Raw genomic sequence first — 14184 nt, forward strand, 5'->3', positions numbered from 1 at the left:
CGTAAAAAACTTATTTAAATGTTTACGATGACTAACTAAACCACGATTCCCAAGAATTACATAATTCTCCAACATCAAAGAAAAATTTCCCCTAACAAAGGCCCCTTAAGCTTAACAAGCACTGAAAAATAAGACTGCGCCAACTGATCTAAACACAGACCATCAGAAAAAAGGCAAACCAAAATGAGAGGAGCAGACATAAAAAAAAAAAAACTAAAACTGATAAGCAACAGTAGTGAACAAGTAGAGCAAACGAAAAAGTAGTTGCCAGGGTCACAATAATGGAGCTTCCATAAGCAAATGAATAATACCACAAACGAAACAAGAGTGACACTAAAGATAACAAGGTGCGTCAAGCGCAATATTCTGTTATGGGAAAGCCAGGTGTGAGTGGATGAACAAGAAGTGACTGTATTGTGTGAGGTGCTGTTTGTTGAGAAACAGAAAGAGTGTGAAATAACACATTTTAATTGTAGTACCATGTTTCAAAAGTACTTAATTAAATTAAATTTCAAAAGTTCTTTAACTTAAACAAAATTTATTACAAATCCCACGAGCTAGCATACATAAAATATACATATACACGATTACAATATTGCAATGTCATAATAACTGCTGTAAAAACAAAATGTCATAATAACTCTACCAGTTTCAAACAACACGATTCCTAACTCAGGCCTTGTCTACAGGTCAATATGCAAATTATCAAACCCCCATAGGTGATATTTCCTGAAATGCACGTCAAGCTTTTCAATGACCCAAGAACTACAACGTGTAGACAATCTGACAATGTACATCAAGGTCAACTAAACCTGGTTATTCGATGCTTCAAGCTCCAGTTCTCGGAAAAATGTGCGGAGACAGCCGTTAATGATGCGAGGGGCTGCTCCATCACAAAACCGTTTAGCAAGATCTACCGCCTTCAAAACAATTATATACAGAGTTATTTTTTTGGTGTTTGTGTGAAAACTATACCATACAAGATAAACATTTTTCATACAACATGGGCACGTGAATATGATAAAATTTTAAACACAATAAGACATGACATGGATTATAATACTAGTATCATATATAAAATTAATCTAAAGATAAAATAAAAAGTTAAAAGTATAACATTTTGGAATATTTTTTTAAAATATATTTTGGTGATAGATAGATAGGCCAGGTTAAGTAATGTTTGGTTAGCTTAATTTATACACCGGTCATTGCTCGGTTTGGGTTAACATCAATTTCTCTTCTCATCACATAAACTTAAGATGTACCTCATTAATGACGATTTGGTGTCTCGTTTCTAGCACTTCCATTTCGGACATGGCCAAGTGAAGAATAGACAGCTCTAAAATCTTCGCAGCTGGTTCATTCTGAAATCATCAATAGATAAGATGCAAACTACTATGAGCATTAGCAAACAAAGAGATCTTTAAAAATTAGTATAATATGTGTGCAAGGAATGAAACAGAAATAAGTTATTAAAAGCCAGACATGAATTCACAAATCTGCTGCTGAAACCACAGAAGGGCGGGCTAGAAATAAAAAGAAGCAAAGTCGAAATTATACATTAACAAAAGTAGATACAATAAACATCATCAAAAGATTATCAAACCAATAAAAATAAAATGCTATGCTAATGAAAAACTTGACAATGAAAGACAGATAAATTGAGATACACCAAACTTAATAACGGTTGTGCAGCAGGTGATATGCAAGGCTTGTAAATTCAATGTATATAGCGCAGCCAAGATGTTGTACAAATGAGAAGCATTTAGCAGCGATGAGCAAATAAACTAAGTGATCAAATGAAAATGATAAAAATCTAGGATCCAAAAAAATAGTAATCTGCCCAGGGTAACAGCTTACTTGCCTTTCAATAGGAGGAATTTCATGTTCTGTATATTAAATGAAGCAGGGGAAGGATGGAGTATAAACAGAAAAAGATGACATCTCCCATAATTAAACCCCATCCACTGATCAGGAATTTTCCTTATGAAGATTAAACTGTTCGGCAAAGTCCCAAGAATGTTTTCATATCTAGCACCCCCCCCTCCCACACACACACACACACACACGAGTTCTTCACTTTGACAATGGACAAATATACTAGCCTATCTACACCCTAGCTTGTTATTGCATTGTTTATATATAATAATGGGAACAAGTATCAAACTCTTGACAACTTGGTCATGGAAACTCTGATAGTGATAGTGATATCATGTCAAGAATAAGAAATAGGAACGAAACTATTTCCCATGATCTTAAATTTCCAACCCTCCATTAACTCCTCTCCTATTGTTTGTTGTTTCCAACATTGATTGCTTAATGATTTCAATACTTCCAATACAACACTAAATAGTAAATATTATTACTATTTCCAACATCATTAAAACTAACAGTTCAATACCTCCATAATCAATGTGAAATCTCACAACAGTTTTATAACACTCAATACTGGTGATAATGATATAAGTTGTTTTAAAATTTGAACTTTTAAATTAAGTTTCATGATTTGTTATTTAGGGATTTTATCCTCTTTTGGATTATCTTACTCCAGTATACAGTATGGTTATTTTATTAGGAAATAAAGTTATGTTAAATAGATCGTTGGTGTAAACTTTAATAAACTATTTTTTTTTTGCATAATAATATAAAGTATTAAGATTTCCTTTCTTCAGAGTGTTATATTATATGCCCTAGAAGGGTATTCTTAGTTTATCATTCTACATCAACAGGTCATTGATACCTAATAATATCAGTAATGGCAAACCAGCAGATTTTAGATGTAACCAAAGACAAGTCCAAATTATGTATTACACAACTTTTACTTGTTTATGTATTCTTTTCTTTTTAAATTAAATACAAACAAATATGCCTTAAAAAAATACTTTTGCTGCACACAAACAGATGATATAACCAGAAAATGGAGGGAAGAAGTACAAAGCAAAAATAGCACAACATTAAACACATACATTATGTGTAAAAATTGGTGATGGGAGAGATACATGAAAAAAGAAGCATAAAAGGAAGCCATGTCTCTGAATTTGTAAGCTTGGGTTAAACTATTTTTGCATGAGATATTTTATTCTTCTCATTGATCTACTCATATAGGCATTTTCTGTCTTTATATTCAACTATTGGGTTGTTCCTAAGGATGACAAATATATCAGGGGACAAATAAGTTTCAACATTGACTTTATCTATTTGCCCTTTTACAGGGAGGTTTGACTTTTTATGACAAATAATTGATCAAGATTGACACCATTAATAACATAGAAGTCTTTCAACTATAAAAAGAAATTGTGTCCATGGTTCATGAATTTGCAAGGGGGAGATGATCAATAATAAATTCATTACAAAAGCTACTGTATTTATCAATTATCATACCTTCCAATTTTGTGGGGCAATTTTGTTAATGACCAGGACATGACTGTCCCATGTATCCCTGACTGCAACCAATAGTTTCTTGGTGAATCTGCAGATAAAGCATGGTGTTAGATTATTATCATTGCTCACAAACTTTCACACACACAAAAGCACTCAGTCTTGAAGCGTGTATGTGTTTGGGAGGAGGTGGGGGCATGAAATGACAATCTTTAGCTAGCTACCAGTATAAATTTGAAGTATGAATTACATGTAAAGGGCCTACATTTACCTTAAAATCAGTTTGTTGTATACCAGCTTTGGAGGAGCTGTAAGGACTTCTGCTTCTGCCATGCAGAACATAACATATTATAACATTCTAGAGATGAAAGCAACAACAGAAAAACTGCACAGATAATAAATGCTTTACAACCCATTAAAAATTTCTCCGGGCATATATGTGACAGAGTGTTGTCACTGACAACACAGACTTCAGTCATATGAAAGAATGTAACACAATAAGGAAGGCTGTACCAATTTTACAATGCCTGAGATATAATACCATAAAAGTAAAAGTTTTCACCTGTAATATGTGGTGCCTGAATTAAAAGGTTCCAAAATAAATGTCATAAATATGAAACAATTTAATAGCAGAAAAAAAATGGTGCTTAAGTGTCCATAATGTTACTTGTGAATGGGCTTTACAATGTAATCACAACATAACTCTTGTCTAACATACTGTTAGCGTAGAGAAGTACCATTTCAAGGCTAACTTACAGTACCAGAACGCAAAACCTTGTTGCAGTGACAACCAAGGTAAAGACTTATTTTATATTTCTGGTTCTATTGACTACTAAACTAAAATGTTTGATATTGTATTCCTATGCTTTACTGATTTACAAATGCTACAACTTATAAGCTTAAACGATCAAAAAGTTAAAAAAAAAAAAACTACCTATGCTTACTTTCCATCCTGGGTAGCAAGAGAAACACAAAATAAAGACACGATTGACTTTCATCCCCAACAACTGCAATTTGACCAGCAAATTGAATTGACCAACCATATTTATAAGTCACAAAGTGTGCAGTGCAGAGGAGACATCAAATCAACAATGTGAAAAAAAGACTACTCAACATACGTATGTATATACATACACAAATTATGACAAATATGTATATACATACAATTATGCATACACAATATCATGAAGCAGTGGCAAATCCAGTTGACTGTATTTTATGCTTTCTTTTTTAAATGTTGCAAAGTTTAAAGTAAAAGAAATGCAAAATAGAGACATTGAACTTTCTAACACAATCCAAGCATCTTCAACTTATTTAGTGAGAGATTCTGGATCTATAGTTTTCTTGTTATGTTACCAATGGCAGACTCTTCTTCAATGTGCCGCAGTAGCTCATTTGCTTCTTCGTCCGATCCAACAGTAACAGGCGGCCCTCCGAAACTCATATGATTATACTCCAACAACTTTTCCTCATTAAATTTATATCCGGCTTCTGAAACAAACACATCAAATTCAACACAAAGGAGTTATAAGGTTTGGCTTGGTGGTTAAAAGGAGAAGAGAGAAGGAGAGGTCATGAGTTCAAATCCCTCCCACTAACAAAAACTAACAAACTAGCAACACAAGCCTCAAGTATGTAACACAATTCACACCAAAGCCGAACCGTTACCTCGCCGCGCATTCATCCGTTTCTCAAAGAGCCGAACCGGGTCCATTCCCTCCAAGCACGCAGCATAGATTATCGACCTGCACAAAACACTCTTGTCACAAACCAGAGTACCAAGTCTAATAATTGTGCTGTGAAGAATGGAACCAAGAGGTTTATACTTTGCAGTCTCAGTAGGAGTTATAAGGTTCACTTCATAATTAGGAATGGGGTTAAAGGATTAAAGGGAGATGGAGGAAGAGGTCGTGGTTCAAACTTTGAATCCTCACTAATAAGGGTTAACTAAAAAATAATATTTATCATAAAAATCAATGAAAAGCGTAAAAAAAGCTATGAGTAATTTTTTAATTCTTTGTGGTTAGCATTTGCCATATAGTAATATTAGTAGGTTTGAAACTTGGAATCCTCCATAATATACAAATAAAAACTAACAATTAATATTATCCAATAAATAAAACATAAGGTTGAATTGGAGGTTGGGAAAGAGGTTTTTTAAGGGTTAAAGGAAGAAGAGGTGAAAGATCGTGAGTTTGAACTTCCAGTCCTCACTAATATAGTAATAGTAATATTAGTGGCTTCGAACTTGGAATTCCCCACTAAGGTAACAACAAAAACTAACCACTAACCGATAAAATAAAAGAACTTACAGTGCGAGTTCTCTGGCGGCTCTGGGGCTGCAGAAGCGTCCCGTCTTATCGATTTTGGGAAGATAGGGTGAAGAGTTGTTGTTGTTATCGGGTTTGCCCAGAACGGGAGCTTCGTGTTGCGCGAGTGCGAAGGTGGAAGTGCGGAGAGAGTTGCGAAGGGAAAACGCTGCGTTTTGGGAGAAGAAACGGTTGTGTAATAATGGAGAAGGGAAAGAAGAGCGTAGCGGAATGGGGATTCTGGGTTTAGGAGTTGCAGAGCAAGAAGAAGGTGAAGGACACACGGGAAGCAACACTCCCTCCATTGCAACCCAAGATAATTGCAAATATCTCACACCTTATTAGCTGATACTGATATATATATATATATATATATATATATATATATTGATTGTTATGATTCATAAATAGGTGAATATCCATTTTTGTGGCTAAAGAATCAGTCGGTAACAAATTGATAAATTTAATCCTATACAAAATGTGACAGATTAATTGTTTCATTTATGAAACAATTTTATTGTTAATTTATAATATTATAGAATTAATTTGATGATAAATTATATTTTTAATTATCATATTAGTAGATCATGTTACTTAATTTTGTCTTTTAAGATTATTATATGAAAAAAATGTGATAAATTTTTTTAATTTTAATAAAATAGTTGTAAAATTTCTTATTTTTACCAATTTTTCTTTATATTTCATAATAAATACATAAATAAATTAATTAAAGATTATGAGATACGTAAAATTATAATTGATAAAATAATAATTAATGTGATCTTAAATTTTGTAAGTAACATATAAATATTAATAAAAATTTGACAATTAAAAAGGAATAAAGATAATATTAAGTTGTAAAGTTTAAGAATTAATTTATTATTAAATCATCTTTAAAATTGATCGGTCATACTTTATATATTTTTAGGGATTACATTTGAATTTGTCATTTTTTTAGAGATTAATTTATTATTTTTTCACACTTTGATGCACTAAAATACGTATTTAACCTAAATAAATAAACAGTAGATAGTGTATACAGTAGTTGAATTTTTATGTGCTTTCTTCTACATTCGCAGATGTTTTTTTATCAAATAAAAATTATAAAATTGTGGATATTTCACTAAAAGATTATCTACTAGTGTAAATATATTTTTTCATTTATTATTAAACTAAACAAATAATTTTATCATGATTATTTTAAACGGATTGTTTGTGTGAAAGAAGGTTGAAAATAAAAAAGAATATTTTAATGTTGTAAAATAAAATTAGGTTTATTTACTAAATTGGTCCCTATAGTTTTATCATTTGTATATTTTAGTTTAAAAATGGTTTTTTTAGTCCCTATAATTTACATTTTTATTCTTTTTATAGTTTGAAAGTGATATTTTTAGTTCTTATAATTTGTATTTGAATTTTCTTTTAGTCTTTATAGTTTGAAAGTGAATTTTTTAGTCCTTATATTTTATATTTTAATTTCATTTTAGTCATTACCATCAATATTATCAATTATAATTAACTACAAAAATATTGACAAGTAGTTCGTAACTAATTTATCACAGGATGATTTGTAATAAAAAAAATAGTTGATAATTTATAATTAATTTGTAGTTAATTATTTTTATATTATTTTATTGTAAGAATTAAAAAATAATTAAAATACAAATTATAGAGATTAAAAATATTATTTTTAAATTATAGGAACTAAAGAAAACTAAAATATAATCTATAAGAATTAGAAAAACCATTTTTAAATTATAAAGACTAAAAAAAATAAAAATGTAAATGATAAGGAGTAAAAACATCAGTTTAAACTAAAAAATACTAATCATAAAACTATAATAAACAAACCAGTAATTTAAACATAAAATTTCATAAAAACATCTATGCACATTAGGATAACATAAAAAGTTATTTTGTTAAATCTGGAAAAAAAAATTGTCAAAATCTAATTTTGTTCTTGATACAACTTTAATCCCTTTTTTAAAAGCTCATAAAGCAAAAGCAAAGACGTATTTATTTGGATTCCATTAGAAAATCATTCAAAAAAGTATTAAAAAATATAGCTTGATTAAGCTATCCATATTTGGCCTGCTTATGTGTTGGCTTGTTAAGTTAGCTAAATCTTGCTCACTGGGCTCGTTAAGCAATGGTAGCAGCCATCAATTTTTAAAACTTTCCATGCTTAAGCGATTCATAGTTGACTCACTTAAGCAGGCAAATTTCTCCATTTGGAGTTTTTTTAAAAAGTATTTTCCCAGATGGGGTTCTTTTGTTATTATTTTCGACAGGGGGCAGTTTTTAATGTGGAGGGCATGCCATGCAGGACCCAAACCGCCATTGCCAATGGCGAGTTTGGTCTCGGTGAGCAACTCGCTCATGCTGCTGGCAATACGTGCATGCAGTCCTAAAATCGCCATTAAAACTGGCGATATGCAGAAAGCGTATGGAACCGCCAGTCAAACTAGCGAGTTCCATGGTCTGAGGTTACAGCTACGTCGCAGGCGCTTTTTCAGTGCAGGCTAGGTTGCAAGTGCTTTTTTCAGAGAAAGGGGAGTTGCAATTGCCATTGGCAAGTTGCCTGCAAGTTGCAACTCCCATTGGCGATTTAGGGCAGAAAAAATAGCCATCAGGAGTGGTGATTTTGTGCCTATAAATACGAAAACTCTTCTTTTAGTTGTGTGCTCACAATCACATAACGTTTTTAGCTGTTCTTGAAATTAGAAGTAGCTTAGACGAAGAAATCTTTCCTTTTTCAGTTGTGTGTGCTCACAATCAGTGGCTTTGAGTTTTCTGAATGCACAAGGAGCTTTGAGTTTTCTGAGTGTTTAGGGATTTATCCACATAAAGTTTTAAATTTGTTTGCTTGAACTTAAATATTTGAATCAGTTTTGTAATTTTGAAATTAATAATTTTTGTTATAATTTTTTTAACTATATTTTTATAGCAGTTAGAAGGTATAATTTTTAGTAATTCTTTAATTAAATTAGTTTTATATTTTTATTTCGTAATGTCCCGTAAAATAATTTGTATTATTATTTTTTTAAAGTAATTTTTTGTAGCAGTTTCAATGTATAGTTTTTATGAAATTTTGAATTAAATTAGTTTTATATTTTATAAGATTGTTTGTGTGTAAAAAATAGAAAAAATTTGTCATCATATTTTTAATTTGTTTGAAATTTGGTTCTTGAGGGTTAAATTTGTGAATGAGGTTCGTAAATTTCTGTCAAATAAATTATATTATAAAATATTTTTGAAGTAATTTTTTAGACCAGTTTGAATTTATAGTTGTTAATAATTTTTTAATTAAATTAGTTTTATATTTTATATCCTTGTTTGTGTGTATAAAATAGAAGAAATATGTCATGATATTTATTTAAAGAAAATTTTTGAGTCCTGAAAAAATTTGGTAAATATGAAATTTTTAGTATATTTTTAATTAGATTAGGTTGGTGTTGATAGTTTGTTAAAAATAACATGTTCTTATATATATTAAAAAAATTGTAATTGATAATACGTTCCTTTTTTGGAAGTCAAAATAATACGTTCCTTTTTCGAAATTAATAATTTGTTATAATTTTATGTAAGTAATTATTTATAGCAGTTTGAATGTATAGTTTTTATTCATTTTATAATTAAATTAGATTTATAGTTTATTTTGTAGTTTCCCGTAAAATAATTTATATGATAATTTTTTTTAAGTAATCTTTAATTAGAAGTAGATTTTTGCTTTAAAGTAATTTTTTTTAAGTAATTTTTTTTATTTATTAGTTTGTAGTAAAATAATTTGTATCATAATTTTCTTGTAGTTATTTTTAATTAAAACTAGATTTCAGCTTTAAGAAATTTTTTTTAAGTAATTTTTTTTATTTCTTAGTTTCCAGTAAAATAATTTGTATTTGTATTATAATTTTTTTAAATTAATTTTTAATTAAAACTAGATTTCAGCTTTGAAGTTATTTTTTGTTAGTAATTTTTTTATTTCTTAGTTTCCAGTAAAATAATTTGTATGATAATTTTTTTAAGTAATTTTTAATTAAAAGTGAATTTAAGCTTTCAAGTAATTTTTTTTATTTCTTAGTTTCCAGTAAAATAATTTGTATGATAATTTTTTTGAAGTAAATTTTTAATTAAAAGTAGATTTCAGCTTTAAAGTAATTTTTTTGAAGATTTTTTTTTATTTCTTAGTTTGCAGTAAAATAATTTGTATCATAATTTTTTTAAGTAATTTTTAATTAAAACTAGATTTCAGCTTTCAAGTAATTTTTTTATTTGTTAGTTTGCAGTAAAATAATTTGTATTATAAATTTTTTAAGTAATTTTTAATTAAAACTAGATTTCAACTTTCAAGTAAATTTTTTTAAGTAATTTTTTTTATTTCTTAGTTTGCAGTAAAATAATTTGTATTATCATTTTTTTTATTTCTTACATTTTACTATTTTGAATTTATTATGAATAATTAATTAAAATATTGTTTTTGTAGGTATATGATGAATTCGGTTATAACAGTGTTGTATTTCAATGGAAGGGTATATGAAGATAATGATGGTGTAATATTTGAAGGTAGTAAAAAAGCGATTCAGATTAAACGTGGAATTAGTTTCAATGCTTTGAAGAAAAAAATTGGAGACAAGGTAAATTTAGAAAATAATAAAATTATTTTTGCTATCAGTTGTAGATTTTTAGTGTCAGGAAAATATATTGCTATGTGTACGACACATAGCAAGCAACTTCAATCGAAAATTTAATAATGCCAAACAAAAAGAAATGTTGAAGAAATTGGGTAAGATTTCATATTTGATGGTCACGTTTATTTTACTTTCATTTATACTTAAAATTGTTATTCATAACTAATTTTATGCAGCCTACACTCCATGCAAGCACATTTTTTATCAAAATTTAGAAAATTTTCGTGAACTGAGTCCAGCCATAGCAACATGGATTGATCGTATCTCAAAGGAAAAATGGACGATGGCTTACGATAGAGAAGGACGTCGATATAGCCACATGACAATGAACCTCTCAGAATGTATCAATAAGGTTTTAAAGGATTGTCGCAACATTCCCATAACAGCATTGGTGAAATCAACAGTAGGTGTCGAAAGTACTTTGTTGAGCGTGGCTGCCAAGCCCAAAGACAGTTAAATGAAGGCCAAGTATATTGTTCAAAGCTTGTTAAAGAACTGAGGAAAAATCAAGAACAAGCTTGTACGCACATCGTTCGCGTGTATGATATCCACTCCACAAGGTTTGAAGTAGAAGAGAGCTTCAACCCTATAACGCAATGTGGCGGACAAAAGTGGGCAGTAAACTTGAATGATCGTCATTGTCAATGCGGAAGGTATTCTGCGCTTCACTATCCATGTTCACACATTATTGCAGTTTGTGGTTACGTGAGCATGAACTACTACCAATATATAGATGTTGTTTATACAAATGAGTACATCTTAAAAGCTTACTCCACACAATAGTGGCCTCTTGGGAATGAAGCGGCTATTCCTCCTTCTAATGACGCATGGACACTTATCCCTGACCCAACTACAACTCGTGCGAAAGGTCGGCCAAAATCAACAAGGATAAGAAATGAGATAGATTGGGTCGAACCATCTGAGCACCGAACAAAATGCAGTAGATGTGGAGCCGAAGGGTATAACAGGCGTCGCTGTCCAATGCAATCTGAGCGTGGGAGTTGTTCAAATTGTTGATTTATGTATGTTAGTCGAGTGATTTGTATTTGTTTACGTTCTGTTCAATGTATTGAATTTCTGGGGTTCAATGAATTCGGTAGTTTAAAACATTTTGCCTTTTGTACATTACTTATTTGTGGGCTTCAATGAATTCGTTAAACCATAACCACTAACCCTAAAAAAAAACCACTAAACCTAAACCCTAACCACTAACCCTAAACATAAAACACTAAACCTAAACCCTAACCACTAACCCTAAACATAAACCACTAACCCTACACATAAACCACTAACCCTAAAAATAAACAACTAACCCTAAACCTTATCCACTAATCCTAAACACAAACCACTAACCCTAAACCCTATCCACTAACCTTAAAAATAAACCACTAACCCTAAACTCTAAACATAAACCACTAACCCTAAACATAAACCACTAACCCTAAACCCTAACCACTAACCCTACACATAAACCACTAACCCTAAAAATAAACAACTAACCCTAAACCCTAACCACTAACCCTAAACCCTAACCACTAACCCTAAACATAAACCACTAACGCTAAACCCAAACCACTAACCCTAAAAATAAACAACTAACCCTAAACCCTAACCACTAACCCTAAAAATAAACCACTAACCCTAAACCCTAACCACTAACCCTTAAAATAAACCACTAACCCTAAACCCTATCCACTAACCCTAAACCTAAACCATATACTTAGTTTGATGCGCGACATAAAAATAGTCATTATTACTACCGTTACTTATTTGATTTGTGGACTTTACTTTTTCTTTATGACTTTATTCATTATTCTAGTCTGATGCGCGACATAAACATAGTCATTATGATTACTAACCCATAACCCTAACCCTAACACATAACCCTAACCCTAACTCATAGCCCTAACCCATAACCCCTAAACCTAACTCTTAAACCCTAACTCCTAAAACAAACTCATAAACTCTAACCCTAACTAATAAACCCTAAAATTAAATGATAAACCTAACTGTAACTCATAACCCTAAGTAAAAAACCCTAAACTTAACTCATAAACCTAACCCTAACCCATAACCCTATCTCATAACACTAACCCATAACCCCTAAACCTAACTCATAAACCCTACGTCCTAAAACTAACTCATAAACTCTAACCCTAACTAATAAACCCTAAAATTAACTGATAAACCTAACCCTAACTCATAACCCTAAGTAATAAACCCTAAACTTAACTCATAAACCTAACCCTAACCCTAACCCTAACTCATAACACTAACCCATAACCCATAACCCCTAACCTTTCACCCTAACCCTAACTCATAAACCCTAACACTAACTCATAAACCCTAAGTCCTAAAACTAACTCATCAACCCTAACCCTAACTCTGTATTTGTCAACTTTAATTTTGCTGTATGACTTTATTTATTATTCTAGTTTGATGCGCGACATAGAAATAGTCATTATGGTGTCCGCGATGGTGATTCAATAACAAATGATGATAAAAAACGCAATTCCATAACAAATTCCATAACAAGTACAATGAGATACCATAAATTAAGTCTGAAATTCAAATTACAAAGATACAAAACAAATTTCAAATAGAGACATCAAAATCAGTCATTATGGTGTCCGTGATGGCGCGAAGATGTGCCACATGGTCGATCCCACCTTCGAGCTTGACGATCCGGATTTCTTCTTGCGCGCCGTCTCCGCCCTTGTTCCTCAGCCTCTGTAGAAAACTCGTGACGCAAATCAACACCTAATAAGTCACCCATAGCAGGGATTGCTCCGGGTACATCCCATTGTTGACCTAATGGGGCATTAGGTGTTGCCATTGGGGCATCATGTTGCTGCGAAGGGGTCATGGTCGGCCATGAAAAATGAGGCTGTGTTTCCGCAACACCACCAAACGAATGTTCACTTGCAGACATATCAGTGTCATGGCCTTCAAAAGGATACTGATACATCTGCGAAGGATACTGAGCAAATGTTGGTGGCGTGTAATACATTCCATGGCCACGCTGCTCCATGTGTTGGGAAAAATCTTCCGCTTGAACAATCTCCCTTCGTCTGTCAAAACCTCGAGTTTCAACACTTGAGTGAAGCATGTCAAACTGTTGTGGGGGAAATCGACGCTTTGATGCTGGACCATGTGCCACAGGCTCAGTGATCCTCTCTTGCTCTTGGGATAAAATCGCTAACTTTTCCACATATGGCACGAGATCATCAACTGTCCATGTGTTTCGCCCTTGTGGTGACACCATATACTGCAATGTCTCGGTAACTTCACCCTGCAATTATTAGGGTAAAGAAATTAATGTCGATGCTTTAAAAAGTAAATTGAAGTTAAATAATTAAAAAGAAATAAATACCAATGTAGCCATGTTTGCATTGTTTGGGTCGATAAACATTTTTGTTTTGCGCCTATACCACACCATGTAATCCGAGTTAAAACTCTATAGGCCCTCTTGTCGAGCATAAACATCGACCCTAAACTCAGCTCGATTATTCCATTTTGCCTTTCAGTGTTAGCCCGTGGACATTCCATGGTTGTGAAGGAGACTCCGGAATAAGTTGTTGCATTCCAAATTGTCGCAACACTCTATTCGGTTGGTGCCACTCTACAACATGGAAACAAATGAATGGCACCACTGCGCACCACGCCATACTGCCAACCAAACAAATGGGAGGCAACATCGACATAACAGTTGTTGTGTAAGGCTCCCACAGAAACTGCATACAATAACACAATTGTTAATTTATCTTAAACCATGACATTTTATTTATAATTTAACGAATACATGATGA

The 14184-nt window shown here is 31.8% G+C and overlaps 1 protein-coding gene across 2 annotated transcripts; it reads right to left on the reverse strand.

Moving 5' to 3' along the window:
- Positions 1-472: 472 nt before the first annotated feature.
- On the reverse strand, positions 473-6034 carry LOC100809333 (NUS1-like protein). Of its 2 annotated transcripts, XM_006605315.4 has the most exons (8): positions 5691-6034; positions 5047-5123; positions 4735-4869; positions 3650-3704; positions 3382-3469; positions 1266-1364; positions 813-920; positions 522-729 (listed from the first exon to the last, which is right to left on the reverse strand). In XM_006605315.4, exons 1-8 carry the CDS (start codon positions 5990-5992, stop codon positions 706-708), a joined length of 888 nt encoding a protein of 295 aa, XP_006605378.1. In that variant the 5' UTR covers positions 5993-6034; the 3' UTR covers positions 522-705. The 2 variants fall into 2 exon arrangements, with proteins under 2 accessions (NP_001242346.2, XP_006605378.1); NM_001255417.2 differs by having other exon boundaries at positions 473-920; positions 5691-6030.
- Positions 6035-14184: the final 8150 nt, after the last annotated feature.

This window comes from Glycine max, chromosome 20 (genome assembly GCF_000004515.6).
Source record: "Glycine max cultivar Williams 82 chromosome 20, Glycine_max_v4.0, whole genome shotgun sequence".
In the NCBI taxonomy this organism is placed as follows: Eukaryota; Viridiplantae; Streptophyta; class Magnoliopsida; order Fabales; family Fabaceae; genus Glycine; species Glycine max.

Bases quoted from the DNA above. Each gene is read 5' to 3' on its own strand.
- LOC100809333 (XM_006605315.4), bottom strand. From the start codon at position 5,992: ATGGAGGGAGTGTTGCTTCCCGTGTGTCCTTCACCTTCTTCTTGCTCT. The intron at 5,124-5,690 runs GTAAGTTCTTTT...TGTTTTGTGCAG, and splicing joins GCCGCCAGAGAACTCGCACT to GTCGATAATCTATGCTGCGT. The intron at 3,705-4,734 runs GTAACATAACAA...TCTGCATGGCAG, and splicing joins TGAAGAAGAGTCTGCCATTG to AAGCAGAAGTCCTTACAGCT.